The sequence below is a fragment of the Bufo bufo genome, chromosome 5 (assembly GCF_905171765.1).
Source record: "Bufo bufo chromosome 5, aBufBuf1.1, whole genome shotgun sequence".
NCBI classification, from domain to species: Eukaryota; Metazoa; Chordata; class Amphibia; order Anura; family Bufonidae; genus Bufo; species Bufo bufo.
Window position 1 is genome coordinate 201045224 of NC_053393.1, and position 25850 is coordinate 201071073.

Below are 25850 nucleotides of genomic sequence, written 5' to 3' on the forward strand. Positions count from 1 at the left end.
ACGTCCTGCACGGTGTTGGGCTGTAAGCACAACCCCCACATGTGGACATCAGGCCCTCATATCACCCTCATGGAGTCTGTTTCTGACCGTTTGAGCAGACACATGCACATTTGTGGCCTGCTGGACGTCATTTTGCAGGGCTCTGGCAGTGCTCCTCCTGTTCCTCCTTGCACAAAGGTGGAGGTAGCGGTCCTGCTGCTGGATTGTTGCCCTCCTACGGCCTCCTCCACGTCTCCTGATGTACTGGCCTGTCTCCTGGTAACGCCTCCATGCTCTGGACACTACGCTGACAGACACAGCAAACCTTCTTGCCACAGCTCGCATTGATGTGCCATCCTGGATAAGCTGCACTACCTGAGCCACTTGTGTGGGTTGTAGACTCCGTCTCATGCTACCACTAGAGTGAAAGCACCGCCAGCATTCAAAAGTGACCAAAACATCAGCCAGGAAGCTTAGAAACTGAGAAATGGTCTGTGGTCACCACCTGCAGAATCACTCCTTTATTGGGGGTGTCTTGCTAATTGCCTATAATTTACACCTGTTGTCTATCCCATTTGCACAACAGCATGTGAAATTGATTGTCACTCAGTGTTGCTTCCTAAGTGGACAGTTTGATTTCACAGAAGTGTGATTGACTTGGAGTTACATTGTGTTGTTTAAGTGTTCCCTTTATTTTTTTGAGCAGTGTATATTGAAGAGGATAGGGCCCAGTACTGACCCCTGAGGTACTCCACTAGTGACAGTGTGTACCAATAATAAACACCCTCTGTTTTCTATTACTGAGCCAGTTACCGTACTTACCCACATACAGACATTTTATCCCAGTCCAAGCATTCTCACTTTATATACTAACCTTTTATGTGGTACAGTGTCAAATGCTTTGGAGAAGTCCAGATATACGACATTCATTGATTCGCCGCTATCAAATCTAGAACTTACCTCCTCATTGAAACTGATTAAATTAGTTTGACATGACTGAACCCCTATGAAGCCATGCTGATATGGCGTTATTTGCTTATTTTCATTGAGGTACTCCAAGATAGCATCTCTTAGAAAACCTTCAAACAGTTTACCCACGACACATGTTAAACTTACCGGCCTATAGTTTCCGGGCTCTGTTTTTGTACCCCTTTTGAATATTGGCACCACATTTGCTATCGTCCAATCCTGTGGAACACTCCCTGTCAGTATAGAGTCCTTAAATATCAGAAATAAGGATCTGGCTATGACATTACTTAATTCTCTTAGGATACGGGGGTGTATAAGACGTCGCTGTACTTCTTCCTGGGTCAGACAGGGCACTTTTACATTCTGCATTTCATCTTCAGATTTATACTTTTTACCATTTATATAATTGAAGAACATATTAGGGTTAGTTTTGCTCTCTTTGGCAATTAATCTCTCGGTCTCTAGTTTTGCTGCTTTTATTTATTTTTTGCATATTCTATTTTCCTCCTTATAGTTTTTCAGTGCTTCCTCACTACCCTCCTGTTTTAGTGATTTAAATGCTTTCTTTTTTTCATTTCTTGCTTTCTTTATCGTTCTATTTATCCACATTGTTTTTTTTTATTATTCCTCAACCGTTTATACCCATAAGGTATGTACCTCTCACAATTAGATTTTAGGATGCTTTTAAAAATATCCCATTTTGTGGCTGTATTTGAATTTTTGAGGTCCCAGTTAGTTAGGCATATGGCCTCTCTTAGTTGGCTAAATTTAGCTTTTTTGAAGTTTGGTATTTTTGTTCCTCCCTGAAGAAACACTCTTTTGAATGATAATTGGAAGGTTATTACTTTATGGTTACTATTTCCCAGGTGTCCCCCGACCTGCACATCTGTTGTTCTGTCAGGTCTATTTGTTAATACTAAGTCCAGTATGGCCATCCCTCTAGTTGGGTCTGGAACCAGTTAGGAAAGGTAATTGTTTTTGGTTATTGCCAAGAACCTGTTTCCTTTATGAGATATACAAGTTTCAGTTTCCCAGTCTATATCTGAGTAGTTGAAGTCCCCATAATAACAACCTTATTATGATTTGCTGCCTCTTCTATCTCGATTAGTAGTAGATTTTCTGTGGACTCTGGTATATTAGGTGGTTTATAATAAACTCATATTAGTAATTTATTATTGTTTTTGCCTCCATGTATTTCTACCCACAGTGACTCCACATGTTCATGTCCCTCACTTATATCTTCCCAGAGTCTGGACTTTAGACAAGACTTTACATAAAAGCAGACCCCTCCTCCTCTCCGATTTTGACGATCCTTTCTAAACAGACTGTAACCTTGTACATTAACTGCCCAGTCATAGCTATCATCCAGCCATGTATCAGTTATTCCCACTATGTCATAGTCCTCCTCACACATGACTAATACTAGTTCACCAGTTTTATTAGTCAGGCTTCTGGCATTAGTATACATACATTTAAGAGGTTTATGTATATTTTTTCCCTACACTTTTCCTTCTGAGCTGTTCTAGTTCCTCCTTCCATTCCTCCCTCAGCCCCATTACCTTGCCCCCGTTCTCTATCTGCACTATCTTCCCATTCACACAGCTGCCTCTTCCCCATTGAGGTGCAGCTCATCCCTACGATAGAGCCTGTAGCCCAGTTCTCCAGGAACCCAAACTTCTCCTTCATACACCAGTTCTTAAGCCACTTGTTAACCTCCCTAATCTCCCGCTGCCTTTCTTGTGTGGCTCGTGGTACAGATAGTATTTCGGAAAACGCTACCTTTGAGGTCCTTACTCTAAGCTTTTAAACTAAAATCCTTAAAATCATTTTTAAGGACACTCCACCTACCTCTAACTTTGTCATTGGTTCCAATATGGACCATAAATGCTGGATCTTCTCCAGCCCCTCCCAGTAATCTGTCAACCCGATCCGCAAATGTGCCGAACTCTAGCGCCAGGAATACAATACACCATTCGACGATCCTGGTCTTTGTGACAGATCACCCTATCTGTACCCCTAATAATTTAGTCTCCCACTACCAGCACCTGTCTGGCCTGCCCTGCTCTCCTGGTCCCCTGATTACTGGAGCTGACATTCCCCTGTCTGGCAGATGAAGTGTCCGGCTGCAGCCGTGCTCTCCCTGAACTGACATCCCCCTCATCTGCCAACCTTGCAAACTTGTTGGGGTGTGTCAGATTAGGGCTAGCTTCCCTGGCACTCTTCCCTCTACCCCGTTTTCTAACTGTTACCCAGCTAGCTCCCTGACTTTCCTGAGCCTCCTCGCTGTCACCCTCCCCCCCATCTACCCCATAGACTGCTTGCTCAGTGAGCAGCAAACTCTTTTCCAAATTGTCAATGCCTCTCAGTGTTGAAATTCGACCATTTAGATACTCGATGTGCGATTCCAAATGGGCAATTTGCTCACATTTTGAACAAAGATATGCACCCTCAAATGGCTGTTGCAGGACTGCATACATTAGACAAGATGTGCACTGGACTGCGCTTTCAATAATGGAACACATACAAAATGGGGATTACGGCACAAAAGAGAAAAAAATACAATACAGTGCAGTGATAAGAATCTAGCTTATTGTAGTCCCCTCCTAAAGTCCCTGAATCTGAAGTCTCGTAATCTAAAGTCACACACTTAATACAAACACACACTGGAAATCAAACATGCGAATGCTCACAAACTCGTGTTATTTGCCTGCTTGTATAAATGTAGATCTCAAACCAGCCTGCTTTTTTTCCCCTCTGGATTCAAAAGGCAGTTTTATTTGGAGATATTGAAGGTGGGCTACTTTTTAACCCTTTGAGGACCAAGGGACGTATTTGTCCCATGTTTTTAATTGCCTGTATCATCTGATTAAGAACTTAAAATACTTTTTTTTTTTTTTGTTTGAGTCAAAATATAATTTCTTATCAACAAATGGATCTAGCTTTTTGCCAGTTATTTCATGAAATGGCTTAGTTACAGCAACTGAAGTGTACGAACTTCAGTTGCTGTAGCAAAAAAAATTTTTCTTCTTTTGGCTCTCCATTAAAAGTTACCTAAATAGTCACATTTGTCCCGTGTCATAACTCCTCCCCCAAAAATGACACAAGTGTGGAAATGCTTTTATTTATTGTTCAAATACATTCTTAAATGGAAAAAAATATAATTATTTTTATATTGATGACGGTAATCTTATGGTCCTCAAAGGGTGGGCCACCCTGTATTTACTGATAATTTTAAAAGGACAGTTCATTCTGATATGTCATGTTTGTCAACATCCAACTTGATGGGGGTCATATGTCCAACTGCAGAAGTGATGTCCCCCCCATGCATCACGTAACCCATGAACATAGCAAAGGCCTGGAAGGTGGACTATTCCTTTAAGCTTACCCTACACATTAAATGTACTGTATATCACTCTGAAGCATCATTTCAGCAAGACCGTCAAACCATCTAATGTGTATAGGGACTCGACTCTTCCCCCAGCAGCAGATGTCAGTGAAGATAGAATTGAGCATGTTGGATTACAACTGCCCAATCCTTTCATTCTTAAAGGACGTAAGCAGTTGTCAAAGGAGTTTGGTAGCAGCTTCCTCTCCTCTTCTTACTGAAAATACGTACGTGAGAGTTGAGTATGTATATGTATGGGGAGATTGGGAGTCATTGCTGTCGGCTTAAAGAGCATCGGTCAGCAGATTTATACCTATCAAACTGGCTGACCTGTTTCATGTGCACTTGGCAGCTGAAGGCATCTGTGCTAGTCCCATGTTGACATGTGCCCACATTGCTACAACTGCCATGTCCTCTCTTCTTTTATTGACAGAGAGAGCAGAGGCTCATTTGCATGTACAGTACAGACCAAAAGTTTGGACACACCTTCTCATTCAAAGAGTTTTCTTTATTTGATGACTATGAAGGCATCAAAACTATGAATTAACACATGTGGAATTATATACATAACAAACAAGTGTGAAACAACTGAAAATATGTCATATTCTAGGTTCTTCAAAGTAGCCACCTTTTGCTTTGATTACTGCTTTGCACACTCTTGGCAGTCTTGAAGGAGTTCCCAGAGATGCTTAGCACTTGTTGGTCCTTTTGCCTTCACTCTGCGGTCCAGCTCACCCCAAACCATCTCGATTGGGTTCAGGTCCGGTGACTGTGGAGGCCAGGTCATCTGGCGCAGCACCCCTTACTTTCAAAGTTTTCCCAATTTTTTGGCTGACTGACTGACCTTCATTTCTTAAAGTAATGATGGCCACTCGTTTTTCTTTACTTAGCTGCTTTTTTCTTGCCATAATACAAATTCTAACAGTCTATTCAGCTGTGTATCCACCTGACTTCTCCTCAACGCAACTGATGGTCCCAACCCCATTTATAAGGCAAGAAATCCCACTTAATAAACCTGACAGGGCACACCTGTGAAGTGAAAACCATTTCAGGGGACTACCTCTTGAAGCTCATCAAGAGAATGCCAAGAGTGTGCAAAGCAGTTATCAAAGCAAAAGGTGGCTACTTTGAAGAACCTAGAATATGACATATTTTCAGTTGTTTCACACTTGTTTGTTATGTATATAATTCCACATGTGTTAATTCATAGTTTTGATGCCTTCAGTGTGAATCTACAATTTTTATAGTCATGAAAATAAAGAAAACTCTTTGAATGAGAAGGTGTGTCCAAACTTTTGGTCTGTACTGTATTAAAACTAAATTATTCTCACCAATGCGGGCACATATGAATATGGGATCAACACAGATGCCTTCAGCACACATACAACAGGTCAACCAGTTTCATAGCTCTAAATATACTGATAGATGCCCTTTAAGTGTATGGACAGTATTACATTAATATCAGAGTATGGTCTCATGCACACGGCTGTTGTGCGGCCATTCCGTGCATTGGGGACCTCAATTTGCGGCGGCCAGGACGGATCGAGACCAATTCAACTTGAATGGGTCTGTGATCCGTCCACACCGTAAAAAATGTAACATGTATTTTTTTGCGGTGCGGAGGCATGGAAAGAAAAACCACAGAAGCACTCCGTATTGCTTCCATAGGGTTCTGTACCTCCGTTCCACACAATAGCTCCGGATTGCGGACCCATTAAAGTGAATGGATCCGCATCCACGATGCGGGGAGCACACGGCCGGTGCCCGCACATTGCGGAGCCACTGTTTGCGGGCCGCAATACGGCAACGGCCACGCAACGGCCGTTTGCATGAGGCCTAAGAAGGTCATCTTAAGGTCAGGGTAGTAGCAGTCTGTGAATTGACACTGTATAATATCACATTCCTCTGCAGTGGCTGTGTTTCATCACATCAAAATGAACTGCTGGAGGTACTAAGAGCCTTTGATCACCATGGATGCTCTCATATAAAGGCATTTGTCTGTGATGAGCAATTCCCTTTAAATCCATGCATATTTCTGATTTAAACTAATGGAAAAAAATATTTGTTTCCAAATCCTTAAAGGTCTAGTCTAGCATTAGTTTTAGGCTTATGGGATGACTATCTCACGGGTAGATGAATTGTCTACAGGTTACTCACGCATTCTGTGCTTTTAGTAGGTGTAGAACAATGTACGATCCTAAATTTGAGGATACTCTAGATTTATTCCAATAGGCAGGACTTGGCTTAGAAGTAGATTGTATAGTATGTTTCTAAGCTTGATTCTGATCATTTTGGAACTGTAAAATCTTTATTTACTGTTGATAACCATAACCATTCCTTTTGCATAGGGAGATGAAGGTGATCCTGGTCTATCTGGAGATCTTGGTCCTAAAGGAGTGAGAGGCAGGCGGGTGAGGATATTCTCATTATTATAAGGGATAGGTTTTGGTAAAAACTTGTAAAAATCAATTATAAATGTAATTTATAATGAAAGTGATTTTATTGAACAAACAGGTAGTTTTCTTTTTTTCTTTTTTCATATACATTACTGTGTCTTTGAGTTACCATGACATTTCTGTACTGCATGTACATGGTCTTTATTGCTGTTTTAGGAAAAGTAGCAATTTTGTGCTTATTTTAGGGTAATGCTGGCTTCTCTGGAGCGAATGGTGACCCTGGAGAGAGAGGACCTGCCGGAGCAAGGGTAGGGTCAGCAATATAACACACACACGTGTCTAGGTGGTATAACCTGAAAATAATGCTTTATATGCTATGTTTCTTTAGGGACTAAAAGGACCAAAAGGAGTCACTTCATTCACAGTAGGAAAAAATATTATTTCATTTTTCATTTCACTATATCTTTCACCAACTCATTTTGTATTAGATTTTGACTGATTGTGGGTTATTCCATGATAAATGTAAAAATGAAAATCAGAAATCATCATGTCATGTACACCATATATCATGACAATCTCTTTCTAACAAACTGAGAACCAACCCTGTACCTCACATGGATCCAGAATTATCCCCATTAATTGCTCTGCTAGATTTATATCAAGCTGAGAGCACAGGGAGTGGGTCCATTCTGCTGCAGCTCAGGGACATGTCAATTCTACTGCAGCTCTCTCCCTATCAAAAATCAGGAGACAGTTGAATTTGGGCATGTGCGTCCACCTTAGAGAGGTGGACAGACAATAAGAAAAAGGAAAAACAGCAGGTGGCGCTATACATATAGATTTTATTGAATAACTTAGTGCCTATACAACATTTTTAATTATATGCAATTACAGAAGTATGCAGATTCAGATGCTGGTTTGAAAACTGCAGAATATAAATATATTTTGTTCCATAACCTCTTTAACCGACCACAGTACCTTTGAATTAATATTGTCAATTAAAGCAATACCCCAGTGCAAAACTGAAAATTTGTTGCCAAATGCGAATCTGTTGATGGCCAGTATGTTGTTGTCATCAGTTTTCACAACAGTTTTGTTTAAAATTGCTGCCACCAGCAATTTTAATATTTTTAATATCTAATAATAATTTTTTTTTGTAGCCTCTTTAGGAGGCTACAATATCCACACATTTTTTTTATATTGAATATTACCATACTGCAAAAAGAAGTTTAGTAATATGTGGATTGCTGATTTCTTATGTTGGGCTGCCACGTACTGGCCAACATAGGAATTGCAGCTCTAATATACTGAGTTTCTTCAGAGAGACCCAACCTATTAGAATTAATTACCGGAATCCCCGATTGCCGTATGGGGATGTCTGTATTAGGGCTCATGCACACGAACGTATGTATTTTGCAGTCTGCAAAAAACGGATCCGCAAAAATTATGGATGACAATGCGGACAATAATAGGACATGTTCTATTTTCTTGTGGAACGGAAATACGGACATACAGTAATGGAATGCACGCAGAGTAACTTTCTTTTTTTTTGCGGATACATTGAAATGAATCGTTCCGCATACGGTCCGCCAAAAAAACGGAACGGACATGGAAATAAAATACTTTCATGTGCATAAGCCCTTAAGCTGTAAGTCCGAAAGACTGGTCAACAAAACCCTTTTAAAGTTTATAGCAAAATATTGAAAAGCTTACTTGTACTTTGGTTTTTGTTTTGGGTGTTTTTATAGGATTTTGAGGGCCAGTATTTTTATTTATTTTTTGTTTTTTTCAATATGCAGCATACTCAAGGTATGGCTTTTTTCTGGAATTTTTTCCTTAGGCTGTTCTATTGGACTTCAAAATGCCAGAGGAAGAGCTTATAAAATATGTCACAAATTAAAAAAACAATACTGAAAAAGACCGCTATGAAAAAAACTAGAAATGCATAATGTCCAGGCTACTTTTTACACTGCCTTTAACTCAAATAATGTAAATAAATGGGGTGGTTGTGCAAAATGCAAGAACGGCAAAACATCCAGCAGTGTTCAATCATTTGCAATTGATGCGTCCCATTGACTATATTCATCATATTTGCAATTCAAGCAACAAAGCAATGTTTGGACTTGAGAACTGGCAGGAGAACTGATCCAGAACATTTAACCCCTTTGATGCTGTCATCATTAGTGACTGCGGGATTTAAGTGGTTACAGAGAAGACTCCCTCTGTTTCCAATCAACACACCACAAATGAGATTGTGGGATTCCGTCGCCTTGCAATAGCATCCTAGGCCTAATGAAGGTCCAAGCCTGCTTTTAGAGTATTTGTAACAAGCTGTGACTCTCTGGTGCAGCTTGCTGGTGGCAATCAGTATAGCACTGACAGAAAAATACATTGCATTACATAAACAATGCAATGTGTCATAGGGGCAATCAAAATATTGGCTGTTACAGTCCCCTTTGGGGACTAGTAACTAGTTGGAAAAAAAAGTTCAAAAAGGTTTATTAAATAAATAAAAATTCCAAGTTAAAAAATATAGAATTTTCTATTAGTAAAAAACGTTTTTTAATGAAAAAAATTGCATGGCTTTGGTAAAGTCATGTCCGTAATGACTCGCCGTACACAATAATTATGTAAAATAAAAAATATATATATACACACTATTTATATATATATATATATATATATATATATATGTATATATATATATATATATATATATATATATATATATATACAGTCCTGATCAAAAGTTTAAGACCACTTGAAAAATGGCAAAAAATCATATTTAGCATGTTTGGATCTTAACAAGGTTCCAAGTAGAGCTTCAACATGGAACAAGATGAAATGGGAGTGAGACAAAACATTTTTTGAGCATTCAATTTAATGAAAACAAACAAATAAACTGAAACAGGCTGTTTTTCAGCTGATCAAAAGTTTAGGACCACACCTCCAAAAAAAAAAAAAAAAACCCCAAAACAGAAATCCAACTTCCAAACATGAACTCAGTAATGAGTTGCTCCGCCGTTATTGTTGATCACTTCAAAAATTTGTTTCGGCATGCTTGATGCAAGCGTTTCCATGAGGTGAGTGGGAACATTTCTCCAAGTGGTGAAGACGGCCGCACGAAGGCCATCTACTGTCTGGAACTGTTGTCCATTTTTGTAAACTTCCCTTGCCATCCATCCCCAAAGGTTCTCAATTGGATTTAGATCAGGGGAACACACAGGATGGGCCAAAAGAGTGATGTTATTCTCCTGGAAGAAGTCCCTTCTCCTGCGGGCATTGTGTACTGTAGCATTGTCCTGTTGAAAAACCCAGTCGTTACCACACAGACGAGGGCCCTCAGTCATGAGGAATGCTCTCTGCAACATCTGGACATAGCCAGCGGCCGTTTGATGCCCCTGCACTTCCTGAAGCTCCATTGTTTCACTGAAGGAAAAAGCAACCCAGACCATTATGGCGCCCCCTCCACTGTGGCGCGTAGAAAACATCTTAGGTGGGATCTGCTTGTCATGCCAGTAACGTTGGAAACCATCAGGACCATCAAGGCAAAAAAAATTCTCATCAGAGAATAAAACTTTCTTCCACCTTTGAATGTCCCATGTTTGGAGCTCTCTTGCAAAGTCCAAACGAGCAGTTCTGTGGCGTTCAAGGAGACGAGGTCTTTGAAGACGTTTTTTGTTTTTAAAGCCCTTCAGTCTCAGATGCCGTCTGATGGTTATGGGGCAGCACCAGTAAGGGCCTTAGTTTGGGTCGAGGACCGTCCAGTGTCTTGACGGACAGCCAATTGGATCCTCCGGTTCAGTGCTGGTGAAATTTTTTGGGGTCTTCCACTTGACTTTTTTGTTCCATAACCCTCAGGATCATTTAAGAAATTCCAAATGACTGTCTTACTGTGTCCCATCTCAGCAGCGATGGCGCGCTGTGAGAGACCCTGCTTATGCAGTTCAACAACCCGACCACGTTCAAAAAGGGAGAGTTTTTTTGCCTTTGCCATCACAACGTGTGACTACCTGACAGAAAATGACAATGAATCCACATCTTTGCACAGATTTGGCCTTTTAAAGGCATGTGGTCCTAAAATTTGGATCAGCTGAAAAACAGCCTGTTTCATTTTAATTGTTATTTTCAATTAATTGAATGCTCAAAAAATGTTTTGTCTCACTCTCATTTCTTCTTGTTGCATGTTGAAGCTCTACTTGGAACCTTGTTAAGATCCAACAATGTAAAATATGATTTTTTGCCATTTTTCAAGTGGTCTTCAGGACTGTATATATATATACTGTACAAATATATATATATATATATACACTGCTCAAAAAAATAAAGGGAACACTTAAACAACACAATTTAACTCCAAGTCAATCACACTTCTGTGAAATTAAACGGTCCACTTAGGAAGCAACACTGAGTGACAATCAATTTCACATGCTGTTGTGCAAATGCGATAGACAACAGGTGGAAATTATAGGCAATTAGCAAGACACCCCCAATAAAGGAGTGGTTCTGCAGGTGGTCACCACAGACCACTTTTCAGTTCCTATGCTTCCTGGCTGATGTTTTGGTCACTTTTGAATGCTGGCGGTGCTTTCACTTTAGTAGTAGCATGAGACAGAGTATACAACCCACACAAGTGGCTCAGGTAGTGCAGCTTATCCAGGATGGCACATCAATGCGAGCTGTGGCAAGAAGGTTTGCTGTGTCTGTCAGCGTAGTGTCCAGAGCATGGAGGCGCTACCAGAAGACAGGCCAGTACATCAGGAGACATGGAGGAGGCCGTAGGAGTGCAACAACCCAGCAGCAGGACCGCTACCTCCGCCTTTGTGCAAGGAGGAACAGGAGGATCACTGCCAGAGCCATGCAAAATGACCTCCAGCAGGCCCAAATGTGCATGTGTCTGCTCAAACGGTCGGAAACAGAAAACATTAGGGTGATATGAGGGCCCGACATCCACAGGTGGGGGTTGTGCTTACAGCCCAACACTGTGCAGGACATTTGGCATTTGCCAGAGAACATCAAGATTGGCAAATTCGCCACTGGCGCCCTGTGCTCTTCACAGATGAAAGCAGGTTCACACTGAGCACATGTGACAGACGTGACAGAGTCTGGAGACGCCGTGGAGAACGTTCTGCTGCCTGCAACATCCTCCAGCATGACCGGTTTGGCATTGGGTCAGTAATGGTGTGGGGTGGCATTTCTTTGGAGGGCCGCACAGCCCTCCATGTGCTCACCAGAGGTAGCCTGACTGCCATTAGGTACCGAGATGAGATCCTCAGACCCCTTGTGAGACCATATGCTGGTGCGGTTGGCCCTGGGTTCCTCCTAATGCAAGACAATGCTAGACCTCATGTGGCTGGAGTGTGTCAGCAGTTCCTGCAAGACGAAGGCATTGATGCTATGGACGGGCCCGCCCGTTCCCCAGACCTGAATCCAATTGAGCACATCTGGGACATTATGTCTCGCTCTATCCACCAACGTCACGTTGCACCACAGACTGTCCAGGAGTTGGCAGATGCTTTAGTCCAGGTCTGGGAGGAGATTCCTCAGGAGACCGTCCGCCACCTCATCAGGAGCATGCACAGGCGTTGTAGGGAGGTCATACAGGCACATGGAGGCCACACACACTACTGAGCCTCATTTTGACTTGTTTTAAGGACATTACATCAAAGTTGGATCACCCTGTAGTGTGTTTTTCCACTTTATTTTGAGTGTGACTCCAAATCCAGACCTCCATGGGTTGAAAAATTTGATTTCCATTTTTTTATTTTTGTGTGATTTTGTTGTCAGCACATTCAACTATGTAAAGAACAAAGTATTTCAGAAGAATATTTAATTAATTCAGATCTAGGATGTGTTATTTTTGTGTTCCCTTTATTTTTTTGAGCAGTGTATATATATATATAAAGAAAAAAGTGGCAGCACCGTCTGATAAAGAGACAAGTGGGTGCAACTTGCCCAATTGGGAATGGGCAAACCCTGTATATAAAATTGAAAAAACGGGCAGCACTCCAAAAAGTAAAAAAGAAAAAAAGAATTTATTCACCCATATAGGCAATGCGACGTTTCGGCACAATGCTGGAGCCTTCCTCAAGCTAGAGGAAGGCTCCAGCATTGAGCCGAAACGTCGCATTGCCTGTATGGGTGAATAAATTCTTTTTTCATTTTTACTTTTGGAGAGCTGCCCGTTTTTTCAATTTTATATATATATATATATATATACACTCACCTAAAGAATTATTAGGAACACCTGTTCTATTTCTCATTAATGCAATTATCTAGTCAACCAATCACATGGCAGTTGCTTCAATGCATTTAGGGGGGTGGTCCTGGTCAAGACAATGTCCTGAACTCCAAACTGAATGTCAGAATGGGAAAGAAAGGTGATTTAAGCAATTTTGAGCGTGGCATGGTTGTTGGTGCCAGATGGGCCGGTCTGAGTATTTCACAATCTGCTCAGTTACTGGGATTTTCACGCACAACCATTTCTAGGGTTTAAGAAGAATGGTGTGAAAAGGGAAGAACATCCAGTATGCGGCAGTCCTGTGGGCAAAAATGCCTTGTGGATGCTAGAGGTCAGAGGAGAATGGGCCGACTGATTCAAGCTGATAGAAGAGCAACATTGACTGAAATAACCACTCGTTACAACCGAGGTATGCAGCAAAGCATTTGTGAAGCCACAACACGCACAACCTTGAGGCGGAGGGGCTACAACAGCAGAAGACCCCACCGGGTACCACTCATCTCCACTACAAATAGGAAAAAGAGGCTACAATTTGCACGAGCTCACCAAAATTGGACTGTTGAAGACTGGAAAAATGTTGCCTGGTCTGATGAGTCTCGATTTCTGTTGAGACATTCAAATGGTAGAGTCCGAATTTGGCTTAAACAGAATGAGAACATGTATCCATCCTCTGATGGCTACTTCCAGCAGGATAATGCACCATGTCACAAAGCTCGAATCATTTCATTTTGGTTTCTTGAACATGACAATGAGTTCACTGTACTAAAATGGCCCCCACAGTCACCAGATCTCAACCCAATAGAGCATCTTTGGGATGTGGTGGAACGGGAGCTTCGTGCCCTGGATGTGCATCCCTCAAATCTCCATCAACTGCAAGATGCTATGCTATCAATATGGGCCAACATTTCTAAAGAATGCTATCAGCACCTTGTTGAATCAATGCCACGTAGAATTAAGGCAGTTCTGAAGGCAAAAGGGGGTCCAACACCGTATTAGTATGGTGTTCCTAATAATTCTTTAGGTGAGTGTATATATATATATATATATGTATTTGGTTTCACTGTAATCGAAAAGACCCAGAGAATAAAATTATATTGGTATTTATGCTGAAAAATTAACGCCTCAAAATTTAGCACGTAAAAAATCAATGACGGTATTGATGTTTTTACCACCCCACCTCCCAGAAGTAATTAATAAAAGTTAATTAGTAAGTGATGTTGTCACGACCACCCCCGTTTAAATCAGACTTCTGACCGCCAGGACGCCCCAGCGTGGAGAAAAGCCCAACCGAGGGTGGACCGCGACAGGGGGGGGGGATTCAGAATTACCCAAACAGTCAATCCTGCACCCCCCTTATTTTCTGCTGCCACCACGTTCGTGAGTGAACGACTCTATAATTGTAGGGATAGGGGTTCGGACCACTCACAGATCAGCCCCACTATCACGCTACAAGCTAACCCAATCGAGTCATAAAACAGTTATGTCTCTAATATCAGTCTACTATAAAACAGGTAGGTCTCTTCAGGGCGTACGAGTAATTTGTTGCAGTGGGGCTTAGAGCAATAAGAGAGAGACAATTTAAAAGATATGAAAATATCTTTTACTATAAGTAACACAGAAGTGAAACAAACAATGCATACAAAAATTTACAGAAAAATATTACAATAGCAAGCTGGAATCATGTGGAAAATAAACAAGGATAAAAAGAGAAATACTATCTTGGATTTTGCCTATGCAAAATCCAGGCACAAACTTACGTTCCAACGGACAGCCTATCGGCGATGTGACCACAGGGCAAAAAGCTCCCTCTCCCATTGCGCACTGACCTTTATGCCCCATTCTGTGGGAGGGTAAGGGGGGTTGGCCCAGCCAATCGCTGGCCAAGGGCTGCACGGTGGGTGTTCCGGCAGGAGGGTTTTGGGAGGGCTTGTTCGCCCCTCCCTGCTGCCGGCTAGGCCACTCTTCCCTAATTTTACAAAAGAGGCCCATAACTTTGCCGGTGTAATAAATATGAAAAACCGGGCACTTGTGCGGGGTCCCCCATGAATTTATGGACGATTCTATGGGTGACACCACACCTCTCTCCCCTCCAGGTGACTAGTAACCCATTTCCCAGTCTGGGAAGACCCCAGAGCTGCCAAGTTTGGACTCTCCTGGTTCCTCTGGCTGAGAGGTGCACTTTGAGGGTACCTACATTTTTGGGTCATAACTCCATATAGCTTTTTGGGGTTCTCAGAGCACGGTTCACATGTCTCTCCTATGCGCTCCCCCCTCCCAGCTATCTCTGCTTCTGATGTGTAAATTGAGCAGGCTGCAAGGAAGGGCCAACTAGCATGTGTTTAGCTTTCATGGTTTCAAAGGTGGGCAGGAGACGCATGGGCTGGGGTCAGGTGATCTCAGCAGGGGGTGATTAGAGTCTGTGGTCTCCAAAGGGCTACAGGAACGACCATATATGGACGTCCTGTTTCCAGATTAGATGTGGTTAATTTTTCTAAAATGACAGTCATTTTTTTAATAAGATCTGGACAGGGACGTGACATCGCGTCACAGATGTGTACTCGAAAATTGTGCCATTAAAAACCAAATTTTGTCCCGCAAAAAACAAGTCCTCAAAAAAAAAATAAGCATTTGGTCACTAAGGCCCAAATCAGACAGTCACTAAGGGATTATTTGCAAACCTGGCTGGTTAGTCAATAATACCAATGTCACTAAACAGCTTGGCAAAATTGCTAGTTAAAAAATGTATGGGAGTCTTTTGGAAAGAAGGAAAGGAAAAAATAGAAGCAACAAACAGCTAAAAAGATTTTCAACATTTATATATTTACTGCAATTGTTTAGGGGGACATTTTCTTGCTGTTGTAATAGGATGCAATTATCTCATCTTAGACCACCCATTTCCACCTTTTGTATTCAACTGTGCAAATGTTTTTTAATGGAAGTTTTGCTGCCAGTTAAGGAGTAAATCTGGAAAGTATCAATGGGAATTTACCATCTTGGACATTAATGGCTTATATGCCATATAAGCCCTTAGATGCTTCCGTAAATAAGTGGAAGGGAGCTCTTCCTTTTACCCTGATCTGCCTAAGGCTGCATTTACATGACCGTATGAATGAGTCTGCATCCGTTCCGCAATTTTGCGGAACAGGTGCGGACCCATTCATTTAAAGGAGGCCGCAAAAGATGCGTCCGCATCCGTAGTTCTGTTCTGCGGTCCCGCAAAAAATAAAATAATTTAGCATGATAGTGGTGGCATGTGCAGTCCACATATTGATGAACGCACAAGGGCAGGTGTCCGTGTATTGCGGACACTACGGTCATGTAAATTAAGCCTAATAAACTGACTTTTAGTGTAGAATAAAATAAATAATACACTAAAAATGTAGTGAAGAGAAATTTATTAAAATGTTTTTGAAAAAGCGCAATTAATAAAACAAAATCCACTATAAAGCACTTGCCTTTATGGAAAAATTACAAAAGACAAAACAGAAAGGGGGAGATTTATCAAACTGGTGTAAAGTAGAACTGGCTTAGTTGCCCATAGCAACCTAATCAGATCCCACCTTTCATTTTTCACAGCTCCTTTGGGAAAGGAAAGGTGGAATCTGATTGGTTGCTATGGGCAACTAAGACAGATCTACTTTACACCAGTTTGATAAATCTCCCCCAAATTGTTTATTCACCTTGTAGAAAATGGAGGGAAAAATGTTTTGTTTCTTGATATGTGGCGACAGAATAACAAGTATTTAATAATAGAAAAAAATGTATATACAGTTGTGTTCAAAATAATAGCAGTCAGACATCACTAACCTGATCAATCGCTGTTTTTGGTAGAAATAATATTTCTACATGGCAAATAATTTACTAGCAGGTGTAGTAGAGTAATAGAAACCCAACATACCCAACAGTCATGACATGCATGCTGCTGATTCTCTGTAATTCAATCACTTATTGAAAGGGGCATTTTTAAAATAATAGCAGTGTGGAGTTCAATGAGTGAGGTCATTCATTTTTTGAAAAACAGGTGGCAATTATTTAATGAAGGAAGGCAGCAAATGTTGTACATGCTGGTTACAGTGCATTTCTCTCTGAAATTCTGAGGTAAATGGGTCGTTCCAGACATTGTTCAGAAGAACAGCGTACCTTGATTAAAAAGTTGAATGGAGAGTTGAAAACATATAATGAAGTGCAGAAAATGATAGGCTGCTCAGCTAAAATCATCGCAAATGCTTTAAAATGGCAACCAAAACCTGAAAGACGTGGAAGAAGGCGAAAAACTTCCATTCGAATGGATAGAAGAATAGCCAAAATGGCAAGGACTCAGCCAATCAGCTCCAGGAAGATCAAAGAAGTTCTAAAGTTACCTGTGAGTACTGTTACAATTACAAGACGCATATGTAAAGCCAAGCTATCTGCAAGAAGCCCCCGCAAAGTCCCACTGTTAAAAACAAGACATGTGCTGAAGAGGTCACAATTTGCCAAAGATCACATTGACTGGCCTAAAGAGATATTTTGCGGACTGATGAAAGTAAGATTGTTCTTTTTGGGTCTAGTGGCCAGAGACAGTTTGTCAGATGACCCCCAAACACTGAATTCAAGCCACAGTACACTGTCAAGACAGTGAATCATGGTGGCGCAAGCATCATGATATAGGTTGTTTCTCAAACTAAGGTGTTGGCCGATTTATCGCATACCAGGGATCATTGATCAGTTTGAATACATCAGAATACTTAAAGAGGTCATGCTGCCTTAGGCTAGGTTCACACCTGAGCGTTTTACAGCACGTTCCTACGCGCTGTAAAACGCTCAACAGGCAAAAACCAATGTTTCCCTATGGGCATGGTTCTCACCTGAGCGTTTTACAGCGCGTACGAACGCGCTGTAAAACTCCCTACGCCCCAAGAAGTACAGGAGCTTCTTTGGGGCGTATTGTCGCGCGTTCCCGTCCATAGACTTCAGCGGGAACGCGCCTAAATGGGCGTTTGCTTGTTTCCGCCCATTAAAAACGCCCGATAAAAACGCCTGTAAAAAGCGCTTATCGAATACGCTCAGGTGTGAACCCAGCCTTATGCTGAAAAGGAAATGCCCTTGAAATGGGTGTTCCAACAAGACAACGACCCCAAACACACCAGTAAACGTGCAACATCTTGGTTCCAGACCAACAAAGTTGACGTTATGGAGTGGCCAGCCCAATTCCTGGATCTTAATCCAATAGAAAACTTGTAGGGTGACATCAAAAATGCAGTTTCTGAGGCAAAACCAAGAAATAGAGAAGAACTGTGGAATGTAGTCCAATCATCCTGGGCTGGAATACCTGTTCACAGTGCCAGAAGTTGGTTGACTCCATGCAACACAGATGTACAGCAGTTCTCAGAAACAGTGGTTATACAACTAAATATTAGTTAAGTGATTCAAAGGAAAGCAAAATCTTCAAACATTTTTCAGTTTATATAGTGAATGTTTGAGTTTGTAAAGAAGAATACAAACACAGCTATTTTTTTGAACAGTCTAATATTCACTTTTCCTAATTTTTTTTAGAGGAACAATACAAATTTTATAGAATTTTCTTCTTGTTTTGATTTGGAATAGAATGTGTAGTGTTCCCAATGCATTTGTGTGTATGGAAATAAAAGCTATTAGAAGGATTTTGAGCTTTATTCACTTTTTTTTAACACACTGCTATTATTTTGAACACAACTGTGTACAGCTTTAGTATTGCAGCAATCATATTGCCCCAGAGAATAAATTCATCATGTTATTTATAGCACAAATTACAATTTTGGAATTGCTGTGCTTTTCTTTTTACCATTAACTCCCCCCCCCTCCAAAAAAATAAAAATAAATTAAAGGGGTTGTCTCACTTCAGTACTGTAAGTGGCATTTATCATGTAGAGAAAGTAAATGCAAGGCACTTACTAATGTTTTGTGATTGTTCATATTCCTTCCTTTGCTGGCTTCATTCATTTTTCCATCACATTATACACAGCTTGTTTCCCGGGGTTATGACTAGTGTTGAGCGAATCGAATTTCACGAAAATTTGATTCGCCGCAAAGCTGAATTTCCTCATACTTTGTGGTAACAAATCAATTTCCCCTAAAATGGTGGTAAAACCAAAAAATCATACTCATCTCATCCATTTACATGTGAAGAGTTCTCCACGGCCATCTAGATTGAAGATCACGCACAAAATATTATGTGCGGTGATGTATGACGTCACTATGCCGGCCAGTGTGAAGACGTCATTTCACACCGTGTGACATTTCGCGGTGGTTCTTCAAGAAAGATGGCTGCAGCAGGCTCTTCACGATCAAATGTATAAGGTGAGTATTTTAATTATTTTTTTTAACAGATTAACCCCTGAAAGCCCTGAATGGTCATCTCAGATGGCACAATCAGTGCTGAACATGGCGTCTGAGGGGTTTAATGCCGGGGGGGTGGTGCAGTTGCTGTTTCTAGTCATTGTCATGGGCGTCCGCAGAAACTTTTCCAGGGGGAGGCATAATTTTATTGACATTGAAACGGGCACGTGTATGAAGCCTAACTGCAGATATAAGAGGGTGGAACGGAACCCCGTTTGTGTACAGGGACTAAACTTTAAAATAGGAAGCCACCACAAAAGGAAAGACCAATTCTTCTTATTTCACTTGAATGTCTATTAATTCTATATTATTTTTGCACCCTTTGTTATAGTCTCAGCAATATGTTCATTTGCATTTTGTCGCCAACAAATGAAATGTTGTGTTCTGTACCTGAACGCTTCCAGGCTTACAAGCAGATGGTCTGCAGAATACCAGGCCTACCACCAGTATTACCGCCTGCCTGCCTGGTCACCCTGACCAGGCGGGCAGGCGGTATATGATTGAAGGGGCAATACTGCCTGGTATATGGACAGCAGAGATGGCATCCTCTGGGCAGTACTGTCTATGGTCATCCTTCACCAGCACCCTGACTGCCACCTGCTTAGCCTGGCTCTCATGGCACTTCACTGCCTGCTGCTTAGCTATCAGTGACTCACCCCACACCTAACACTCAGGGTCAGGGAGTGATTCAGTAGTCACACTGTGACACTGACTGACTGTCACTCACTGATAGCCAAGCAGGTGGCAGTCAGGGAGCTTCTGAAGGATGAATTGACCATAGACAGTACTGCCCAGAGGATGCCATATCTGCTGTCCATATAATACCAGTATTGCCCCTTCATATACCGCCTGGTCACCCCACACCTAACACTCAGGGAGTACTGTCATCAATAAAAACAATAATAGGTTTAATCGTGGCTGGCCCACACATCTGGTTCATCAATCAGTCTGGAGATTTAATTTGTGGACGTTCATACAGAAGAAACTGTATATTGTGTGGCACAGTGTAGGCTATATGTGTATAACATAAATATATTTTACATGAAAACTTACAGTTACTTGGCTTGGCCCTTGGGGATCTCTGACGCCACTTCCACACTTTGGCCGGGGGCTCGGCGGAGCTGATGGGTTTTATCCTAATGAGAAAGATTTCATAATAAGGATTTGGAGAAGAGGCAGAGGGATAGCAGAGCAGGGAGAGGCTGGTGCTGCTACTAGGGGGTCATACCATGTGGGAGTAATAAAGCCCACCATAATGCCCCCCCCCCCAGTAGAACTAATTCTCCTTATAATGTGACAGTGCAAAAATACCCCCTTGTAATGCCCCCAGTTGAGCTAATGTCCCCATAGTGCCCCCATAATGTACCAGTATAAAATACCCCTATATAGTGCCCCCAGTAAATGCTGCATAGTGATCCTCTCCCCCTTCCTCCTAGTGCCCCCATAATGTACCAGTATAAAATGCCCCATATATAGTGCCCCAGTAGATGCCCCTCAGTGTCCCCCATAATTTGCAAGCATAAAATACCCCTTCTTAGTGCCCCCCGTAGATGACCCCATAGTATTCCTCTCCCCCTTCCACATAGTACCCACCATAATGTGTCCCAGTATAAAATACTACTGTACAGAGCCCTCCATATAACATACCACTTCTTTGTAGCTTCGCCCTCAGTAGATGCCCCTATAGTGCCCACCAATAATGTGTTGGCAAGAAGTGCCCCCATAGTGCCCCCCAATAATGTGCCAGTAAGAAGTGACCCCATAGTGCAACCTAATAATGTGCCAGTAAAAAGTGCCCCCAATGATGCCCCCCCAGGCCCCGGCCTTAATGTCACATTTCTCCCCCTCCATGTCACGTCACATTATTTCTCCCCCTCTCCATCATGGCAGCACACTTCCCACCCGTGACCCTCCACAAACCCCCCCCCCACCCCTTCCCTTCCATGGCACATTTCTCCCCCTCAGGCTCGGGCCCCTCCATGGGCCAGTGTCAGCAGCACATCTCTCCCCCCCCCAGGCACATTTCTCCCCCTCAGGCTCGGGCCCCTCCATGGGCCAGTGTCAGCAGCACATCTCTCCCCCCCCCCCCCCCCCCCAGGCACATTTCTCCCCCTCAGGCTCGGGCCCCTCCATGGGCCAGTGTCAGCAGCACATCTCTCCCCCCCCCCAGGCACATTTCTCCCCCTCAGGCTCGGGCCCCTCCATGGGCCAGTGTCAGCAGCACATCTCCCCCCCCCCCCGGCACATTTCTCCCCCTCAGGCTCGGGCCCCTCCATGGGCCAGTGTCAGCATCACATCTCTCCCCCCCCCCCCCCCAGGCACATTTCTCCCCCTCAGGCTCGGGCCCCTCCATGGGCCAGTGTCAGCATCACATCTCTCCCCCCCCCCCCCCAGGCACATTTCTCCCCCTCAGGCTCGGGCCCCTCCATGGGCCAGTGTCAGCATCACATCTCTCCCCCCCCCCCCCCCCCAGGCACATTTCTCCCCCTCAGGCTCGGGCCCCTCCATGGGCCAGTGTCAGCAGCACATCTCTCCCCCACCCCCCCAGGCACATTTCTCCCCCTCAGGCTCGGGCCCCTCCATGGGCCAGTGTCAGCAGCACATCTCTCTCCCCCCCCCCCCCGGCACATTTCTCCCACACTCCATCACATGGGCCAGACCAGTGGCAGACATGGGATCCATCATGGATCCCATGTCTGCCACTGGTCTGGCCCATGAGATGGAGTGGGAGAAATGTGCCGGGGGGGGGGGGGGGGGGGGTGGAGATGTGCTGCTGACACTGCCATCATCCACCATGTCATCATGATCCATCATCCATCCACTTGTTGTGATGTACTTATGTTGTGAATCTGATTTATCTTTCTTTTTCTTTGTACAATATAAAGGCTGTAATAATGTTCACTTACTACTTCTGTGACTGTTGGAGAGTTGGAATAGGAAACTTCTTTACTTGTCTTGGAACTTGTTGGAGCCGTTACTGAACTTGGCTCAGGTTCAGTGACAGGCAGGCAGCTCTCTTCTGGGGGCGGAGCTCATTGGCAACATCACGTTCAGTGCCTGTGCTGTGCGGCAGCTGCTCCAGCAGCCACTGTCTGAGTCTAGAGTCTAGACAGGCAGGCCAGGCAGCAGAGCTCAGAGCGGCTCACTCTTTCAGGCCGGGCGTGCGCTCAGTCAGTGTGCTGTCAGCTGTTGTTAGCCGGCCGGCGGCCGCCCGCGCCCCGCAACTAATTAGTAGCAACTTTCTTAATAGTACTGGGTTAGTTGCGACGCCAGGGGGGGGCACTTGCCCCCTCTTGCCCCCCCCTGCGGACGCCCATGGTCATTGTGCCCACTACTCACATACAAATGCCCTTCATGATGAAGTAATTCATCACGAAGCACATTTCTTTGTGAAATTCGGAGAAGCAGCCAAATAGAAGTTTTGAGAACTTTGTTCATCTCTAGTTACGGCCATCCTGCAATTCAGCAGCAGTGGTCATGCATGCACACTAGAGGAAAAAGAAACCAGTCTCTCTAGTGGCTGGGACCATGTGAGAACGAAAAGGCACTCATGTGCAGCTGCAACCATCCTGACCACCTCATATCTGCACTACAGGGGTGGTCATAACCCCTGGATACAAGCGGTGTATAAAGTGATAGCCAGCAAAGGAGACAATATGGACAATCACAATACATTAGTAAGTGCCTTTTATTAACTATATCTACGCGATAAATTACATTTGATGAAGTGAGACAACCCCTTTGATAAAAATGATACAGTACAAAAATAATCTTTCATATAGCCATGGAAAAATAAACATATGATGGGTCTTGACTTGATCATTAACCACTTGAAGACCTGCCTATATTTGACCTTGAGGACCCAGCAAGTTCCTGTTTTTTTTTTCATTGTAACATCTCTAGAGCCATAACATATTTTTTTGTTGATGTAGCTGTATAAGGGCCTTTTTTATATTTTTCAATTACACCATTTTGGGGTAAAGTTTTAATTAGCTTTTATTTTAAATGAAAGGTATGAAGTTCTGGCAATGTTTTTCACTTTTCTTTTTACATTTGATACTGTGTAGAGTATGTGATAAAAATGTGTTGACTTTATTCTATGGATTTGTATGAATGGGCTGATGCCAAATATATATATATATATATATATATATATATATACAGTACAGACCAAAAGTTTGGACACACCTTCTCATTCAAAGAGTTTTCTTTATTTTCATGACTATGAAGGCATCAAAACTATGAATTAACACATGTGGAATTATATACATAACAAACAAGTGTGAAACAACTGAAAATATGTCATATTCTAGGTTCTTCAAAGTAGCCACCTGTTGCTTTGACTACTGCTTTGCACACTCTTGGCATTCTCTTGATGAGCTCCAAGAAGTAGTCACCTGAAATGGTCTTCCAACAGTCTTGAAGGAGTTCCCAGAGATGCTTAGCACTTGTTGGCCCTTTTGCCTTCACTCTGCGGTCCAGCTCACCCCAAACCATCTCGATTGGGTTCAGGTCCGGTGACTGTGGAGGCCAGGTCATCTGGCGCAGCACCCCATCACTCTCCTTCATGGTCAAATAGCCCTTACTTTCAAAGTTTTCCCAATTTTTCGGCTGACTGACTGACCTTCATTTCTTAAAGTAATGATGGCCACCCGTTTTTCTTTACTTAGCTGCTTTTTTCTTGCCATAAAACAAATTCTAACAGTCTATTCAGTAGGACTATCAGCTGTGTATCCACCTGACTTCTCCTCAATGCAACTGATGGTCCCAACCCCATTTATAAGGCAAGAAATCCCACTTATTAAACCTGACAGGGCACACCTATGAAGTGAAAACCATTTCAGGGGACTACCTCTTGAAGCTCATCAAGAGAATGCCAAGAGTGTGCAAAGCAGTAATCAAAGCAAAAGGTGGCTACTTTGAAGAACCTAGAATATGACATATTTTCAGTTGTTTCACACTTGTTTGTTATGTATATAATTCCACATGTAATAATTCATAGTTTTGATGCCTTCAGTGTGAATCTACAATTTTCATAGTCATGAAAATAAAGAAAACTCTTTGAATGAGAAGGTGTGTCCAAACTTTTGGTCTGTACTGTATATACATATAAATATATTTTGTAAGAAGGTACAAGGAATCATCGTGGATCATAGGTACGTGTCACCGAGGTTCCTGGCCTCGGTGGAGTAAGAGACGGTTTTTATCTGTCAGCAGCAGTTGCTGTTTGACACCTTGATACTTAGTATGGCTGTAATAGCTGATCCTAGCTGATCCGGGACTGCTCTTACTGGGAGTAGTCAAAGTGCTGGGTGGGTGACTACTCCCCATGTTCCAGGCCGTGTTTTGCCAGGCATAAAAAACGGCCAGCACTGCCAGGTGGGGAGGATTACATTCGTCTGACAGTGGAGCTCAGGAGTTCTGTGTGCTGTGATATGAAGGTTGTGTTGGGATCTGTGGCTTGAGCCGGGTTGGAGGGCTCAGACCCCTGTGAGGGCGAACAGGTCGCCTAATGCCTGTGGACTTGACAAAGCAGAACTTCCAACAGGGTGTGAAGTAACACCCAGGAGAAAAGATGACTTTTTTGTATATGAACTTTTCATGTGTGTGAACGATCACCAAGCAACTTGCGTTTTTGTTTTGCTTTCACGTGTAAATAAACACTGATGTTTTGAACCAAGTACTTGTACTTTGCCTCTGTGCTGCACCCGCTAATCCTAACTACCAGAGCGAATCCCTAATATATATATATTTAAATTATTTATCTTTTTGTTAGGTTTTAGCATTTTTTAGAATGAAAACCGGTTTTATGGAAAAAAAATATTTTTGTGTCTTACTGTGTTCCAAGTCCCATAACTTTTTTATTTATATGCTAATGTAGCCTTGTGGAGTCTTAATTTTTGTGGGTTTTTGTTGGTACCATTTTGGGGTATACATAATTTATGGATTAGGCTACTTTCACACTCGTGTTTTGGCTTTCAATTTGTGAGACCCGTCATGGGCTCTCACAAGCGGTCCAAAACGGATCAGTTTTTCCCTAAGGCTGGGTTCACATCTGAGCAATTTACAGCGCGTTCCTACGCGCTGTAAAATGCTCAACAGGCAAGAACCAATGCTTCCCTATGGGCATGGTTCTCACCTGAGCGTTTTACAGCGCGTACGATCGCGCTGTAAAACGCCCGACGCCCCAAGAAGTACAGGAGCTTCTTTGGGGCGTCTTGTCGCGCGTTCCCGTACATAGACTTCCGGGAACGCGCGACAATGGGCGTTCGCTTGTTCCGGAGCCGAGATTGTAAACGCACATACAATCGCGCATACAGAGCTCTCCATCCCGTACGCTCATGTGTGAACGCACCATAATGCATTCTGAATGGAAAAGGATCCGCTCAGAATGCATCAGTTTCCCTCCGATAAGTCTCTATTCCGCTCTGGAGGCGGACACCAAAACACTGACGAAACAGTGCCAAACGGATCCGTCCTGGCACACAATGTAAGTCAATGGGGACGGATCCGTTTTCTCTGA

The 25850-nt window shown here is 42.8% G+C and overlaps 1 protein-coding gene across 4 annotated transcripts in view; it reads left to right on the top strand.

Annotated features, from left to right (window-relative positions):
* Nucleotides 1–25850, top strand: part of LOC121002730 (collagen alpha-6(VI) chain-like) — a 252655-nt gene that overhangs the window by 173248 nt on the left and 53557 nt on the right. For all 4 annotated transcript variants that reach the window (XM_040434224.1, XM_040434223.1, XM_040434225.1 and 1 more), the window contains exons 31-33: nt 6682–6744; nt 6975–7037; nt 7118–7153. In XM_040434224.1, the coding sequence (XP_040290158.1) occupies nt 6682–6744; nt 6975–7037; nt 7118–7153 (162 nt within the window). The remainder of the gene's footprint in view (nt 1–6681; nt 6745–6974; nt 7038–7117; nt 7154–25850) is intronic.